Consider the following 18,782-nt stretch of genomic DNA (forward strand, 5'->3'; position numbering starts at 1 on the left):
CCACGGCGCACTGACGAGCTATTGCTATTTAATTGACAATCAAAATCAAAAAAGAAAGAACGCTTATTCTGTAGAACGCGAAGCTTTTCAGTACCTTAGAATAAAATAAAATAAATAAGGGAATCAAGGTCAGATAAACGAGATATAGCAGCTTTATATAAGATTATAACTTATAAAAACTAACTACCCATTAACTTCCGCACCATGTATTGTAAGAGTTAAGAAAGCTTAAATCAAAATTTAATTAGAGATTAGATATTTCTAATTGCCTTCAACACTATAATTACTCTTCCAACTGTTTCCTTTCGAAGTAACCTGCAAATTGCAATAAGTTAAGATACGTTCTCAATTAACGATGGCAGAAAAATTTTTAAAAAAATGATACATCAACTTTTTTCTTAATCTAACTGAAGTGATCAGTCAGTTGAAATGGTATCCTTTATTTCCTATCTTTAAAAGCGTGATAGGCATCTGAGATAACAACTCTTTTATAAAACTTTTACTCATTATGTTTATTGTTAATCAACAACGGATTTAGAAATCACGTAAATTGAAGACACATATTCGTCAACGAATATTAAAATTGTTCATTTTATTTTGGGAATGGATTTGACAGAGATTTTGGGCAAAATTTTCGAAATTGAGTTAAATATGAATTTATAATCCTTGTACGCTTAGCTTTCTAAAAATACTTTACTTGTGTTTATACTCCAATTATTTACTAAGTTATAGCAGTTTTTGTGAAAAATTGTAACAGTGGATAGACTAATGATTTTCAGTCTTTAATCAGTGTTTATCTCAAAATAAGATTTTTTTCCCTTCACATTTTACACTACCTGAAACGCGCTTTCTCATGTTGTATTTAAAATAATTCTCTACAATTTTTTTTGAGTGTCTACGATTATAGTACTCATGCTTTGTACGACAGACTAAGAGAAAAAAGTAGAATTTCATTTTTATGCATGTTTTATCGCAAAGACAAGTGCAGTAATTTTTAAAAAATTTCTTTTTTAACTACATTGATCCTTAACTCAGTAGTATATGCACTTGCTTTTAAGATAATAGTTCAAAACATAGTTGATAGCCATCTAAATAAAATCTTGAAAGGATTTTTTTATTTTATGCATTAGAATAATAGATAGAAATTTTTTTTAGTGTTTTCCGTACATGCAAAAAATGGCTTATTTTGACCTAAAATGGCAGTTTAAAAAAATAATAATATAAATATTTTTTTCTGCTAGTTTTAGAAGTTTCTACACATAATAAGACAAATAAATTAGTTTTTTAAAATTTTATAATAATATTTTTGAAAAAAGTTTCTGAGAATAGTCGGATACCTTAAATTTAATGAACCATTTGACATTTTTAATATCTACGATATTTATTCAAATTTCAAATTCAATCTACGCTAAATCTGAATTTAGATTTAGCGTAGCCAGATTATTTCTAATCATATACCTTTTTAATTAGTTTTGTTAATAAGTTTCTGATATTAAAATAAATGATCAAAGGTTCAATTGATTCATTGACAATAAACTAAACCATTTTTTCCTAGAATAATTATATTTCCTGTCGTAACTTATTGATTTCTTTAAAGATAGTTCTTTAATAAGGCAACCATATTGACTTAATCTTTAATAACTATAAGTATATAACCATAACTAATGCTTTAATTGATTCATTGAGAAACTACAAGTTTGAAGAAAGCTTGATAAGTTTTTCTATAAGTTTGTGAAGGTGTTATTCACACGCCTTTAAAACCAGCAATTTATCTTACGAAGTAAATAAACTGAAGAAGATAAACCACTTAAACTTGAAGGTAAATAAAGAATAAAATTTCTTCAAGGTGCACGAACTGTAATTTACATCTGGCACTTGATGGTAGACTGGTTATATAACGACCGAAGCACTTATTTGATACAGATATTTAGATTGTAATATCCAGGCGTGCAAACGATCCACTTAAAGAAGCTAAACCGCAACAAATACAATCTGTTTTTGATGAGGGAAAAATAGAATAAAACTAAAAACATAAAACTACACCTCTTAAACCGAGTGTTGCCAAAAGGGTTAATCACTTCGAAAAACTTTTTTTTTTAACTTTTTATTCTTTAAAAAAATCGTTTGCAATTGAATGATATTGTTTAGTCACGGAATCAAGTGGGAAAGAACGCCATTATAGAAGTCATGACTTTATGTGCTCTTGATTGTTACAGGAAGAATGGTCTTTTTACTATGTTCTGAATGCCAGATTCATGATTTGTAAGCTATTTTAAAATCATTTGCTATGCAACGGTCTGAACGAATTCCCTTGTTCCATTCTACAACGGAATATCTTACTTGAGAAGGTAACGGCTTCTTTCACAATCTTCGCAATAACTCCAAATGGTGAACTAACTGACAAGATGATAAAATTACAAGATAAATTTTCTGCAGTTGCCATTCATAAAAAAGTCTATCCACATAATTATTTTAATAATAAATGTAATCGGCATTTTATTTTGAATCATTTTCGAATTTTTATAAAAATTTGTTAATTTTCTTTAAAAAAAATTCACACCTAGTTTAAGAGAACATTTTCTTTTCATTTAACACTAATGAGGTCACCGAAAATTGACACAGCTGTCTATTTATGTTCATGTGGCGAGGATTATTCTATTGCAAATAACAAATGTCATAAGGACAAAACTCACTACCTAGTTTGGATATTTTATTATTGCCACTTGTCACAGATGTGTCATGATTTGAGGTAAATGGAACAACTAGTTCTTTATCGAAACTAATAATATGGTTGAAATATGGAAGCGATAGTAGTGATATAAAAAAAATAGTCCGCAAAAACATTATACAAGAACATCGTTTCAAAAATAAATAATTATATTTATTCAAAAAATGTTTTGTTTTTTAACTAAAGTGTTCCCTAATTATTTTATTTACTTTCACAGTTTTAACTTTAATTAGATTTCTATATAAACTTGTTTTGAAACAAAACTATACTATTGTGCTTAGAATTCCGAATTAATGAGAATAATATACCTTTTTACATCTTCGGAATTTCCTCGTCAAGTACGAAAAATAGTTCCTAATGGTAGCAAAAGTTTTAATTAGTATTCCATTTTCGATTTAATAAGTTAGCTTTAAAAAAATATCCTGTCATATAAATATATTTATCAAGGCAAAAGAATCATTACTTTTTAATGATGATTTTTAAAAAAAAAAAATCTGTTTCTCTAAAAAAAATCTATTTTCGTTTTCTACCACTAGAAAATACCTTCCCCTGGTTTAAAAAAATCTATGTACTGGTTTAAAAAAAATCTTATAATTTGCAAACTTTTTTTCGCATTTATTCATGATAAGAAAATATATACAAGATTAAAAAAAATTTAAGAAATGTTTCCTTAATTATTGTTTTTAGTAATCTAACATTTGCATACGTACATTTTTTTTCAATTTTTTTTAATGTTTATTTTTATAGATTTAGTTTGAGATAAAAATCTAGAAATTATTGTTTTGACGTAAATGATAATTACGAATTTAAAGTCCCTAAATTTTAAAAGTTACCCGTCCCGGTGTATTATATACAAATTATATATTAATTCACTCACACATGTTTAGAAGTTACCGATTATGGTACTGTTGCACCTTTATCTCTTTAAAATTCAGACAAAACAACAAATTAAATCATAAACAGAATTGAAACAATTCAGTGGATTAATTAGTTAAATTTATATGCAATTATACAAATCGAAACGATTATAACTTATTTATAATAACGCATTTTATTCGTTGCTGACAACGATACGTAATCGAGAGATATCGTACTGTCGCGTACGTAAGTTCGGTGTTGGTTCTGCTCTGCGCAATTACCACCGCAAAACAACCTCGAATCTCTACAAAATTTGTGTTTTATTTCGGTAACGTGCGGAATTCCATGTGAGTGCGAAATTCAACTGATAAAACTGAAGAAAAAAAATTAACTTTTTGATTCAATCAGTTGCTTTTACGTTTTCATATCAGCATGTATCTAACGACCAAATGCAGTTATAGTGTTTTTTTCTTAATCATTATAATGCTTTTATCTATATGATAAACCGCAGAATCTTTTTTGATTATTTTAAAGTTCCTGTTTTTTTCTTATCTCTTTTTATTTATCCAGACAATTGAGTTTGAATATGATAAAAATTATGACGAAAGTTCCACGAGTGAAATAAATACGTGAATCATGTTGGAAGAATTTAACAATTTTTAGCAATCTTTGTATTGAAAAAATATTCCCTACAAGAAATTCTTTAGGTATTCAAAGTAACGAAATCAAACGGTGTAATAAACTAAAGTTAACCCAATTGTAAAATAACTAAGAAGTAAAGATCACCAACCTCCAGCAATTAGGTTTTAGTTAGTTGAAGCTTTTTTCAAAACGTTTTTTTTAAAATTAATATGTAAATTTTTATAAATTTCCTTTGACTTTGTATGATATATGATTTGAACAGTTTTCAAAATAATTACAAAAAAAACTGGAGAACAATGTGAAATTGTAAGGTGTGAGGCTCTATAATGACAAGCCACATTTTCAAAATGTGGATTGAAATTTAATTCAAACCACCATTTTAGAAGAGCATATTTGATTTAAGACAAACCAAACGATTTCCAAATAGGCAATAAAATATATTTGTGTATCGTGCTTTTATACAGTGAAAGTTTTGAAAACTCTTAATATATCTGGAATCAATAATAAGGCCTAGTCTTATGTAAAAATGTCACCTCTTGAAAAAGTGTGGCCTATCATTCATTACATTACCCCCAAGGTCTTCTTCAGTTGCCCGCATTTAAAAGCTGTGAAAAAATGTTTAATATTTACAATTTTACTGATTTAAAAATACTGAATATTTTGGTGTTTTTTATTATTGATTTACTTTTCATTTGTTTGTTTTTTCCATCAAGAAAAAAATGAGCTGAAATAATAAGAATTAGCCTATCTTATTCAAGATGCAAGACCCATTTAAAAATACGAGAACGACACAATAGCTGTATGAATAATCCCTGTTCCTTCAATTGATTAAAACGCAGCTTACAATTAGTTTTTGTAACAATCACTTTATTTATATGCGTAGAATTCATCAATAATAATAAGATTAATCGCAATAATTTAACAAAAATTAAATAGTACTTACTTCTTTTTTCTCTACAGATCTAGAATCCACAGGACACTGGAACCTGGCGGCGCGAACCATATTCACACACCTTCCACAGAAACCATGTCCACATCGTGCCCTGTTAAGGGCCGAGTCCAGGCTGCTGCAGCGTCTACACCTGTACTGCATGGGACATGATTGCACGAACTCAACATTCTCCAACTGCACGGTTTCATCTGCCATTTCGTGGCTTGTATGGAAATCCCTCGAATTAAGAATCTAGAATGAAACAATCGCTATTAATAAGCAATGAAGCAATAATACAAAATTTGAATTAAATTATGAAAGACTTTCTTAACTTAGTCAATTTCTGACAATTCTTTAACAATAATATAATGAGTAAGATATTTATTGTTATTGACAATGTCCTGCAACATATATACATAAATACAAGAGGGAATATAAGTGGGTAAAATACAGTCGGTTATACAAACAGATATCAAAATGTGTGTTTAAAATTTATGAAGAATAATAGATTAATTAGAGCCATCAGAAATATATATATATATATAGCTTTTATCTATAAAATTTTAATTTCTAAATTTCATGACATGTTTATAACTATTATATCTCCTTTACAAGCATGATATGAAATTGGCACTCCAAGCATTTAACAAAACAATTCTAAACAATTGTAAAATTATTGCTAATTAAAAATAATTGTAAATCAGGACGGTGTGCCTTTCGTTTGCCAAGAGAGCACCGCTAGGGTGAAAGTACGTTTTAGCTCAGAAACCCACGTATATGACAGCACCGCTCATTTGTGAGGCCACTTCTTTAATTTAGACATTGATCTGAGGAAGAAAATTTTCAACAGGTGCCTGTACCCATAGTACTTTGGATTTACACAGATTTTCAAGTACGCTGTGGGTCTCATCGGAGTCGGTGATCGAGCCCGCCACCTTAAAACCAGGGTCCGACCATTGGGCTACCACGGCCGGAATCAGTAACTATTTATGACCATTGAGTTAAAGATAAGCATTTTTTTGGTTATGTTTAAAAAGTTTACTCATATAATTTTTAAAAGTAATAATACTGGGAAATGCGTTAAATAATCTATGGAGAAAAAAAAATTGTTTACTCTATCATCTTCGAAAAATAATTTGTTCTACATATTTTCTATTCATTTTCTATTTCATTATCGTTAATTCGAGAAATAACATAACTGCAAAAATTCACTAGCTGTGTTGGAAAGGAAAACTGATTACAAGAAATACATTGGCCGATATGTTTGAGGGTAAAAAAGTAATAAAAAGAAGCTTTTTTAAATGTTTTTTTTTAACCGGAAATAGCATTAATGCAACTGAAATTAATTTATATCTTTTATTTACTTCTCAATTTATTCCTTAATTACAATGAACATTAAAAGTAGTCCCACAAAGGAAATCTAACTTTGAATTGAAATATGTAACACTTTTGATATGGAAAAAACCTGTCATAATATCTGCAGTCAGTGATAATCCCAGTTGTAGTTCATTTACATCGCACTAGAGCTGCACAATGGGTTATTGGCGACTATCTGGGAAACATTCCTGGGGATGATCCGAAGACACCACAATTTTGATCCTCGGCTACTATTATTCAGTGATTTGTCAGTTACTGTAAAAATTACGGTATCAGGTTTTTTGAGTAAAACGTTACGGCAAAAATGGCTTTTAAAGTAAAAAGTACTGGCACCCTGAGTGCCGGTACTTTTTACCGTATTTGCGAAAAATACTAGTTCTTGCTTTATTCTACACTTCAGTATTCCATAGTATTCTATTATGCTTTGCTTAATGCATATTTTTCTAGTGCTGTGAAAACTTTTGAAACAAAATTTTGTTTTTGTTTATAGTCTTCAACCACAAACATAACTTTATTGTTAGATTTTTTGCACCGATAAAAAAATCGAAAAAATAGTTTTAAAAAAAAAGCTTTCTTAAAATGTAATTAACAAGATTGTAGCCTATCTGTATGCCTCGATGCAATTTTATTAATTTGTCGTTGAATTTGATATTTCAATAAAATCGTCGAATTATGTATAATATTAGGATTCCTATTTAAAAAAATTAAAAACATTTTGTTTCATTTTCCCGACCCGTATTATTACATAGACACATTTCTTTTTAATAGTATGATAAATTGAAATAAAATTCTGCAATGCAGTGTTGTATTTTTTCTTTAGTCGTAGATGAATTTTATATTTATCAAAATTTACGAATTAAATTTAATATAGTTTTAGAATTCTAATGGGGTAAAAAATCGACTTCTCGTATCGTTAAATCTGATTTAAAAGATTATTTTATACTGTTAGACGTCATTAACTAAACGAAAGACGAATGTCACATTTTGAACAAATAATGAAATTTTATTTTCTCAATCTCATAACCTCAATAAGGAATCTTCAACCTTAAAGGAATCATTGGAAAACATAAAAGTAGTGCAAACTTCTAAAACAGTAGTAAAATGCATATAAAAAAATCAATCAACACGAACTACAATTAAATACTACAACTTTAATTATGATAATGAAGTCACGCATGCAAATAATTCTAGGTTTTATTTCAGAATAAAATCGAACGTCTGGACCAATTTAAAAAATAAAGATGCCACAAGTTCAGTAGACCTATTAAATGGCATTATTAAGGTTAATGAGACCAATCACACAATGTGCTTCCATAAAAGCGTTGAACCTCAAAAGTATTTATTGGCCATAATTTTCTTTCTAAATTTGACGAGCAACTTTTTAATTTAAATAATATAAATAGGCTTTGTTGTTGCCAGTAAATGTTGCTTACAGAAATAAAATAAAAAAGTTGAATGCTAATTGCTTGTAAACATTACAGTGTTTCAATGATTTGTCGACAAGAATTTACGAATATTTTTTAACTGTAAAAAATGAATGTTTCATGAAACTTTCTTCATTTTTGACGAAACTATTCCCTGGTATGTGCTCCGAGTGAACATTTAGTGCAAGTGACGAAATAACCATCGCTACAATTCCGATGAAAGGAATTTCGTCAAAAGTGAAGAAACATTTTGCTATTGGGAATCATTGTTTTTTATTTTTTCGTGAGTACCATATAGGTGGAGGACAGATAGAACAGAAAGATAAATTACATCCATGCCCGTAGCGGGATTCACACCCTGGATTTCCTTGGTATGAGACCAACATCTTGACCATCATACGGACGGTCGGCTTATGTCACCATTCTAGTTTCGATCGTCTAATTTTCATTCTAGTCAACACTCTCCCACAATGCACTACGATGGGGTTCCGAGTAGAGGAAACATTTTCGTCATATACTTGAGAGTTCGCGTTTTGTCACAAATCACGAGATATCGAGAGGAAATTATTCTCAAATTTAACGAAATACAGCTAAAAAATTGCTGAATCGTCAAAATTGAGAGTTATTTCTGAAAGCGTGTTACAGTTTGATAAAGAGAAAAAAGAAGATACATTTGCATGCCGTCCTTTGAATAGCATAGAGCATTCCTAGGCAGAACCAGATCATTAATTCGGCCCAGAAAAAAAAAAGGAAAAGCCGTACAAGAAAAAGCACAGTGGTTGAGAGGGCAAATCGCTTCTCTCCTGCTCTGCCCCTCTCGGCTACCCTGGTCGTTTGAAACATGCTGACTGTTTACTTCTAATTTGTATATTTCTTAAGCGAATGAAGTATTTAACCAAGTAATTGTAAAGCTTGTTTATCCAAAAATAATTAATTGACGAAAATAAATTTTAATAAGATAAAAAATGAGTAGTATTTTAAAACAAACAAAAACCAAGTTAACTGCTATGCAATGAAAGTGAAATATACAATATTACAAGCGGATTTGAAGAAAATGACATTTTGGTCATAAAGCTAGAGATTGTTATATTTTTGATCAATCAAATATAGCAAAATAGCGTAAAAAATTTATTAACTAAATTTATGCTAACTCCCCACACGTAACTTTGATTTAATATAGAGTTTATCATAACAAAACACCAGGACAGATTAAACTTCGCTACGTGTATATAAAACATTATGTGCTCACTGTAAAAAAAAATCAATTTATGTCATAAATTAAGTCTGTTTCAAAACAAGTTAAATATAAAGGAACGTAAGTCATTCAAAATATTTTGCATGTCACACACTTCACATTTATACCAAACACATGGAAAAAATTTAAACCGAAAAATGGAATATCCAATTTTAGTTCTAAAAATAGCTTGTTATACGCGTTATGAAAATAAATCGCATGCATATAAAATTTTTGAAAAATGATTTTCAGTTTCCTATTTAAAATATTATATTCAAGGTAGTAGTTTATAATTTTAGTAGTAGTTACAAGGTAAAGTAGTTTATAATTTTCAAATTGCATTGTTTTTCCTCTTATAGTTCTCGCGTGCAAAAATTACATTAATCAATAAAATTCGATTCATTAATCAAAAGCGTACAATTGATTATTTTCACAATTTGAAGGAAACAAAAAAAGAACCTTAAAGCTATTGAACTTGTGTTGTAAGGCAGAAATTTTATTTAAAAAACTAATAATTGTTTTGAAATAGAATTTTCTTAAAAGATTCGATTGTTTATAAAACAACGTTCTTCAAAGAAGATAATTTGAAAAACTATAATTGCATTTTTGTAGGTAAATTTACAGAATAAAATTTTGAAACTTTATTTTTTGATGTATATGTTTTAAACTGGCATTATTTAAACACAATAGAAACACTTGCTAAACTAGTCGTTGACCTGTAATAATAAAACTTATAAAACATCAAAAAATTTAATTTACTTCAGAATATTTAAATACACAAAAGTTCTTTCTATTCAAGCCAGGGGTCTTTAACCTTTTTTGTTCGAGACGCACAGTAATAAATTCGGGAAATAACGAGGACTAAAGCTGGGCTAATATAAAGTAATTCAGTAGTGGAGGAGGATAACAGTTAAATTTAGAATAAATTGCTGGGTTTTTTCCTAATTCTGTTATATTACTACTAGTTAAGCAATATTAGAAAACTAAATATTAATCAGGTAAATTTTAATTGTAAATTACCTCCCGTTTTTCTCACTAAAAAAGAACGTGTCCAATTAAACTAAAAAGGAAAACGATTTTTTCACAAAGTTTAGCTCGCAAACGATTTTTGACACATTCCTTATTTTATCATTATTAATATTTAACACAGGATCCAGGGGTAGTTCAAATATTGCGTCGTATGCACCTAACCGAGGAGAGGAGTTTTGGAATTTGATTAAATTTGCTGCAAAAGGTGATGGAAGGTTGGGTATGAGTCATACTTACGTATAGACATTAAAATCACTTTATTTTCAAAAACATTTTATAACCCAAACAAAAGGTACGAAAACTTATAGTTGGATAAATTTCGGCCTCGGGATTAAATTCGGTGAAGAGAAAGAGTTAGAAAAAATTTCTTCAAAGAGTTTCAGAGAGCAAAAGTTTTGACTACAGAAAGAAAACTTAAGATTCCTAAAGAATATTTTACTCAACATTTTAAAAAGTGAATGACAACGTAAATTTTGTCTTCGGCAAAGATTTTAATCCTTAAATTTGATTACTACAATGAAAGTCAAATTCAAAGCGAAAAGAAAGGGCATTGCGAATTCCTTATTTGGGCATAGAGAGGTTTATGATTTACTTATAAAAGGGGTGGAAAGGCAGTCTAAAATAGCCAATAAATATGCTTACGTATCATTTGAACGCTCCCCCCCTAAAAATCTGAAAACGCATTTCTTTATATAGATTTCGGATGTATTTTAAGCGTTTCCTTAATAATACAAATTAAATTACAAAAAATTGCATAGAAGTAGATTTTTATTAGTTTACTATTGAAAACTAACTACTTTATAGTTAAATAGAGTAGAAATTATAATTTAAATAATGAATTAAAATATCCGTACCCGAAAGAAGAGCTCCGAATAAAGCAGTTGGACTTGGCAGAAATCAAAGAAAAAGCACACGGTAATTTGAATATATATAGTGTTTTAAATAAGTAAACATGTCATCCTTTTTTGCATCACAAAAATTTCATTATAAAACACTTAATTTTTTCATTTAAAACTAATACTAATCTTAGACTAATTATTAATTTATTTTATTTTCAAGTCCATTACTTCTTTATTACTTTACCTACACTTTCAAGACATTTGATATTTTAATTTGACCCGCATTCGTCGTTTTCCTTTATTTATCGTTCGTAATGTATGGTCCCGTGGACGCTTTAAGCAAATGATTAAATTTTATTTACACGATCTCTTAACCTGAATAAGGAATCTTCATTAGTTAAAGAATCATTAAGAAACATAGTGTAGCTTCCAGACAAGTAAAAAAAAAACTTTAATCAACACGAATTGCAATTAAGCATTGCTTCTTTAATTATGAAGTCACGCCTGCAAATAATTCTAGGTTTTATTTCGAAATAATGTTGATCATCTAAGCCAAATTAAAATATAAAGATGTCACGAAGGTCACTAGACCTATTAAAATGCATCATTAAGCCTAATAAGAACAACACTATGTATTTCCGTGTTTACGTAACCTTTTTTGATTTGAAACCAAAAAATATTTATTACATATCGAAATTTTTTTTTCAAAAAATATATTATCATAATTTTTTTTCTAAACTTGACAAACACTAGCATTTAATTCAATAAAGATAGCTAAGTTTTCTCGCCTGTTCAAGCTTTAGCAATGAGGAAGTATTTTTAAATCAGTTTTTTTAAAACAAGATTAAAAAATTTTTTCATTATATTTACTTGTAAACACTAATATACTTCAGTGATTTGGGAGCCTGAATTAGTGTTCTTTTCTGACGCAGAAGACAAAAATCATAATTGAGCGTTTAGGCAGTTATGTTAGAACAGCGATTGTCACATGTACCGCGTAACTCTGGGGAATAGTTATAGGAATTCCGAGCTTATTTTTAAACAGTTCTTTTTAACATTTTCTTAAATCTGTAATTATATTCAGATCCACTGAATAATCCATTATTTTGATCTCCTGCTCAAAATTATTTAAAATAAAATGCTGAGAGGGAAAGGACAAATCTTTTTAAAATATAGGGGAGAGTCGGGTAGCCCCGCTCACTTAAGGAGTATTGNGTTCAACTAGATCCACTGAATAATCCATTATTTTGATCTCCTGCTCAAAATTATTTAAAATAAAATGCTGAGAGTGAAAGGACAAATCTTTTTAAAATATATATATAATTATGAAAAGGACATGCATTAATATAAAAAAAAATTTTAATGTACATTTTTTTCTTTTCGATTTAAAATAACTAAATTCATTAATAAAGAAATAGGTTTCCCTAATTAACATTTTAAACGTTTAAAGCAGCTCTTTTTATGTTTAACAGTATAAAAACAAATCTTTAACTAGACTATTCTCAGCACCAAGACTACGAATATGCAACTGTGGAATATAAAACCTAATTTAAGATTTTATATGATAAAATGAGGAAAAAATTTCATTCCTCTTTTTATTTTATTTTATAACCGTCGTTGAACAGCCGACCCAATTTTATGGGTTTACGACTACTAATGTTCACCTCCGTAGGCTTGTAATTTTGAACTCAATCCAGAAGACAAAGGAACTCTTGGATCGAGTATAGGGAGAAATTTGCCTTCGATAGAGATAAGATTGACTTCTTGATAGAGATAGACTTTTTAATAGAGATAACCCGCATTTGCGCTAGATGGCGTGGAAGACCACGAGAAACTCCCACTGTTAGTCTGATGGCAAGGGGACCCTAACCAATGATCCGTCTACTACTGAGGATATTTCACGTCAGCACTGTGGTCGGTGCATGCCGGATGCGGCATTCGTATCGACTGGGATTCGAACAGGGTTCGCCTCATTGGAAACCGAAGGCTCTATCCCCTATCTCATTTCTCTTTTTAAATATAATTGGTCTAAAAGTAGTCTTTTAATGATTAATAAGTTCACAATCGTCTTCATTTACTTCATTTCTTAACTCGAGGTTTCGCCGGAAGAAAGTTGATTATGTAGGGAGGAAAAAAAACGCCGAGAAAATTCAGTAGCCGTAAAAAATTGGGAAACGATGTGTCAAAGCATCTGATGTAATCGGACTATCATTTCGCAAGCAAATAACAAAAACAATGTTAGTTTTATTTGCTGTAGAAGGTGTAAAGAGAGCAATAAAAAATATACCTCTCACAACAAATTTTAAATTGTATTTTCAATTTTCATACTAATAGGATTCAATTTTACTGCTAGTTCGAAAGGATGACTTGAACAATGGTAATTAATTAGCCCTACGTCCTGCATATGAATTGAGAAATTTCAATCGCCATCACTGCCATATTTATTCGGCAAATAAATTATTAGTTTCGATAATTTTAATCCTGTATTTACTATGATAGTCTTCGATTGTGATTCGCAAGATTATGATAACTTCCTTGTTTATCCTTGCTTATTTGACAGCTTGTTCTTCTCCTTTTCGCATGAAATTGCATTTCTATAATCGGTAACCATGGTAACGTGAAGTGAAGGAAATTATACATGAGAAACAAATGCAGGGTGTGATTATCATAAGGCCAAATAAGCACGGGCTTAAGGCCCCTACATTTCTGAGGAAACAGTCTAATAGAATTAATTATCAGTAACAAAAATTGAAATAAAAATAAGCTCAAATGTACTAATCTATAATAATTTACTTACGTTATTTAATAATTGAAAAGCATTTTGCAAATAAATAACATGTAAATTTGGCTACGATCTATTGGACAGTTCTTAGCCTACAACCCTCGGATTTCAAAATCAGGCACCTGGATATTATCTTAGTACGAATATATATGTTATACTACGGAAGTATACTATACTATGCTTATGCAATGTTCGAAATCTGTTATACAATGTTCCAGTGGCGTACGCAGAATTTTTTCAAGGGGGGTGTTCATAATTTTCTGGAACTACTAAAAGAAATTCGAATCTGTAATAAAGCACTATTATTTCCTTAATTTAGACAGCTAGACAATTTTGACTTTTTATTCAGACAACATGGTTTAGTTAAATTTTGATTTGATTTTTTAAGTTTAAGAACATAATGTAATATTTTCTGAAAAAAGTCCAGTGTCATATGGGTGGAAAGTAACACTTTGAGGGCCACTTTCACATTCATCAGATTTTGTTATGCTAGAAACGTTTTCTTCTACGAAAGTATCACATTTCTGTTCAACAGAAAAACTTACATTGGTACTAGATACTGTCACCTCACTAATTTCAGGTCGTGATTTTTTCTCAAAATAATTAAAAGTTGTTAAATTCTTGCGCTTTGACATCCTAAAGATCCGAGAACAGCAAATATATATTTATATATATTGGCAAAAAAATATCCGCTATGCTACGATCTCAAAGTTTCGAGCTGGAATGAATAACTTCAACGAGCACAGTATCTCCAATTGTATTGTTACTGATTTCTTCACTAGTCGAAATAGTGGCGACGACGGGTTCGGTGATTGAATGAACTTTTTGTTAAGACAAAACAAAACAGATTTAGCGACAAGCTCCGAAAGACAAGTGGCAGAAATAACTCTTAGTCTAACTAACTAACTTCACTGTACCCCGTTCCCACTTTTATATAATTTTTCACCGCATCTCCAAAATTCTCGAATTGTCTCAAAGACGACAGAACGTCTAGGATTCCAGAATCATCGCGTCAAGATCACACGAATGACTGCCAGTCTCGAAAACTATACTAGCAGGACAGAAAGGAACCAGTCCGTAACAGTATCACGTGAATTTGGTTTCAAAAGTACAACCCTATTATAGTAAATGTTCTTTCAGAACTCTGAGAAATACCGTGAGAGAAAAAAAATAGGCATAAGGCTAATAAAAATATATAGTCTTCAATAATAGCTCGCATAATTTCTACTAAAATTTTTTTTCTGCCATTTTGTCTGAGCTCAAGGGGGGTGTTTAAACCCCTAAACCCCCCCCCCCTTGCGTACGCCACTGCAATGTTCGAATGATCTCCTAGAAAATATATGCAAAGTTTCATGTGCGTTAACTCTTTAGTCCAACAGCACTCTCCTTTTAGCAATACCAAAGAAAAGGATTAATTCAAATAATGATAATTGTATGCGTGAATAAACATGTGAAAAACATTAAAAATGGAGTTCCTTACATAAAATAATTAATTTTTTTTAAAAATATAATTATTTTTTTCATAAACGTAATTTTCAAAAAATTATTTTATAACATACATTTATTTACATTGTTGATATAAATGTGAGCATGAATAATTTTATAATAAAAATTTTTTTAAAATAAAATATTCTTAGTTGTTGACACGATGCCTGTTTTCTTTTCTTGCTGCGTCGTGTATGAAACTGTTTGCCCCTTCCCAACCTCCCCTGCACACCACTGCTTTAACAAAAGGCTTGTCTTATAATTACATCCTTTAACATAAAAATAATTTTTTATTTAAACAAATATAGCAGAGGGAATATGGGGAGAGATGTAAGATAGATTTCGTAAAAAATGCTAAAAAAAAGAATAAGCAACAAAAATAACACACGCATTAATTTTTAAAAAAAACATTCAATACTTCAAAAAACTTACGGATTCAAAACGTTACTTTTTACAAAACGATGCACAAACATTGTTATTAAGTTTTACATTTGAAACTAAAAATGGTACTTTTCAAAATATATGATGCCTTGTCATATTATATTTAAAACTTAAAACGTTACTTTTCAATTTATACTTAGTGTAAGCTGTTCTTTAATTTGAAAAGGGTCTATAATCCGTTGCTTGTACTAAGCACACAAACCTATCACCACGATTTTCCAGACTTTAACGTTTATGGAGGAAGTTTTAGTATTTTGCTTCTATGGTGCAGAAACCAGTTATTCTTTAGTCTAGGTAATTTGTTAATTAAATAGTGTAATCCGCTAAATTGCCAAAAAGTGTTTAGTTTCACTAATTACCATATTACCTAAATAATAATATATATTAATTAGACATATTACCGAAATAATTATATAAATTTAGTAGACATATTACTTAAATAATTATATAAATTTATTAGACATATTACTTAAATAATTATATATATTCATTAGACATATTACCTAAATAACTATATATATTTATTAGACATATTACCTATATATATTTATTAGACATATTACCTAAATAATTATAAATATTTATTAGACATATTACCTAAATAATTTGCACATTACCGACTCTGCACTCATTAAAGTGAAAATAAGACTTAACTGAAGCAGCAGCAACGTTTCTGAATACTTAATTTAACAAGCTATTTATTTTTCGATTTCTGAAAATCAAGTTAATTTAATCGAACAATCAATAAATTAGTTGGAAAAAAAATCAATCAGAAATTAAATAACTATGACTCAAAAAATCATAAGGTTTAAAATATTATTAAAATTAAATTAATGAGAATTAAAGAATATTATTACTTGGAAATGAGAGAAACAATTTTTTTTTTACTTATGCCTTTAATGTGCACATTACCATAGTAAAATAAGGAAACCCCTTTATTCCACACTTTAACGAAGCAGATCAATTTATCTGCTGGTAAGCTATGTTAGGTGCACATTAAGGGCTTTAAAGCGTTACCTGTAACAGGTAAAATTATTCTTCAAAAGTACACATTTTATTTATTACTCAATAATAATTTACAATAAATACTTGAGTGATCAAAAAAAGGTAGAAATGCTTTGATGAAAAGCAATAAATAAAAAATAATAAAAAAGAAAACAGTACCTCAAAAATGAACGCTATCGCTTGAGAAATACACGTGCAATCGCTTTAAAGTCAACAATAATCCACTACTACTCACAAATTATGAAAACACATCCGCGCCTGAAGATATGAATTCCACTTATGACATGAAAATCCGCAAACCGGTCACCACTCTAGACAGTGGTCGATGGTTTTCCCTTTTTGTCCTACCTGTTCAGGTAATTAATTCCCCTTTCTTCCCTATCCGCTCACCTGTTTGTAACGAAAAGGAAACCGAATCTAGTTATGAATTTCAAAAAGGTAGTTCCTTATCGTTTTCGCCAGATGGCGCTTAACAATAAGAGCGTTATTCTTTCGTTCTTTTGACAGCTGACACTTCTAACTCAAAGCGTGTTTTGTCACAGAAAATCGATTAAAAACATGAAGAAAAAATAGACTTAGAAAAACTTGTAAGGTTGAAGAAAAAAAAGGAAATCTTAAGTTTATAGATTTTTTTCTTCTGAGATGGGTAAAATCTACGTTAATGATATACTTGTATATCAGTTTTGTTTGAACAAATTAAATTATCAATATACAAATTTTTTAAAAATTTCTCAAAATTATTAGATACAACTGTTTGCTTCAAAACCAAGTTCTTTTAAAAAAAAATCTCTTTTATTTAAAAAATAGACCAGCTCAGAAGTCAATTAAGACAAGATATAACAACATTAATTTAGTTATTAAAAAATTTATTCGTCACTTTTATTTCCAACCCTTTATATTTTATTTTATTACCAGCGTTGAACAGCCGACCCATGTCTGAGTTCACGACGATGATTGTTCAACTCTGTGGCCTTAAATTTTAAACCAAACCCAGATGACAAGGGAACTCCTAGATCAAGTATTAGGACATACTAGCCTTTGTGGAGGATTTTTGTAACTAATCCGCAATTGCGTTTCATGAAGAAGCCACGAAAACATCTCACGGTTAGTCCGACGACTAAAAGATTCTAACCACTACTGATTTTATGTTACGTCAGCACTGTGGTCGGTGCCAGTTGAAAACAGAATTCATATCAACCAGTCACCGCTGTGCTTCGAACTTTGGTTACCTCATTAGAAGACGAACACTCCATCTCCTAAGTTATGGTTGCTTTTATACTTTATTACGTGACCAGCGCTGAGCAGACGACCTAATTCTAACTTTACAACAATCACTGTTCAACTTCATAGTCTTGTAATTTTGAGCCCAACCCAGTAGACAAGAGAACTCTTACATCAAGCATTATGACAAACTTCGTGGAAGACTATTTGAAGTTATATGGAGAGAAAAAACACGAAATCCTCCCACGGTTAGCCCGACAGATAAGATCTATTCCTTTCTAATAAAAATGAAATCTTTATCTTTATTAATGATTTTAATTTCTCTATATTAATCATTATTGGAGCAATGTCACTTTTGCTTACTAGATTAAATACGGCGCATACGTTGGCTAAAATCATTTTATTACATTTATCATACGTATTTTTGTCATACTTACAATTTAATTGTAATTATATAAATAATGTAATAATTCTAATTACATCAGATGGAATATAAATTTGAAATATTTTCGGACCGCTAGGGATTGAAAAAATCGCAAGCGACCCCTATTTTGGGCGTTCTACTTTACTTTTTGTTTCGCGGAACAAAACACATGACTTCGAAACTTAAAACTATGACGTTGTGTAGAAAAATATACAGAGAATACAAAGGAATATAAACCTTTGATGATTAGTTCAAGAATTATTATTTCTTGTAGTAAAAAATACTACAAAAATTTCTCTGTAACTACAATGTTAAAACTTGATGAGGACCTTTTTAATTTGTGCACTAAACACTATTTGTTT

At 29.7% G+C, this 18,782-nt stretch overlaps 1 protein-coding gene across 1 annotated transcript in view; it reads right to left on the minus strand.

The window, feature by feature from the left end:
• The window catches only part of LOC107446585 (TNF receptor-associated factor 5), a 66,005-nt gene extending 48,782 nt beyond the window's left edge, over positions 1-17,223 (minus strand). The window contains exons 1-2 of the mRNA XM_043049679.2: positions 16,935-17,223; positions 5,172-5,411 (exon numbers count right to left, since the gene is read on the minus strand). Of these exons, the coding sequence (XP_042905613.1) occupies positions 5,172-5,375 (204 nt within the window). The 5' untranslated portion in view covers positions 5,376-5,411; positions 16,935-17,223. The remainder of the gene's footprint in view (positions 1-5,171; positions 5,412-16,934) is intronic.
• Positions 17,224-18,782: the final 1,559 nt, after the last annotated feature.

Source organism: Parasteatoda tepidariorum, chromosome 6 (genome assembly GCF_043381705.1).
Source record: "Parasteatoda tepidariorum isolate YZ-2023 chromosome 6, CAS_Ptep_4.0, whole genome shotgun sequence".
In the NCBI taxonomy this organism is placed as follows: domain Eukaryota; kingdom Metazoa; phylum Arthropoda; class Arachnida; order Araneae; family Theridiidae; genus Parasteatoda; species Parasteatoda tepidariorum.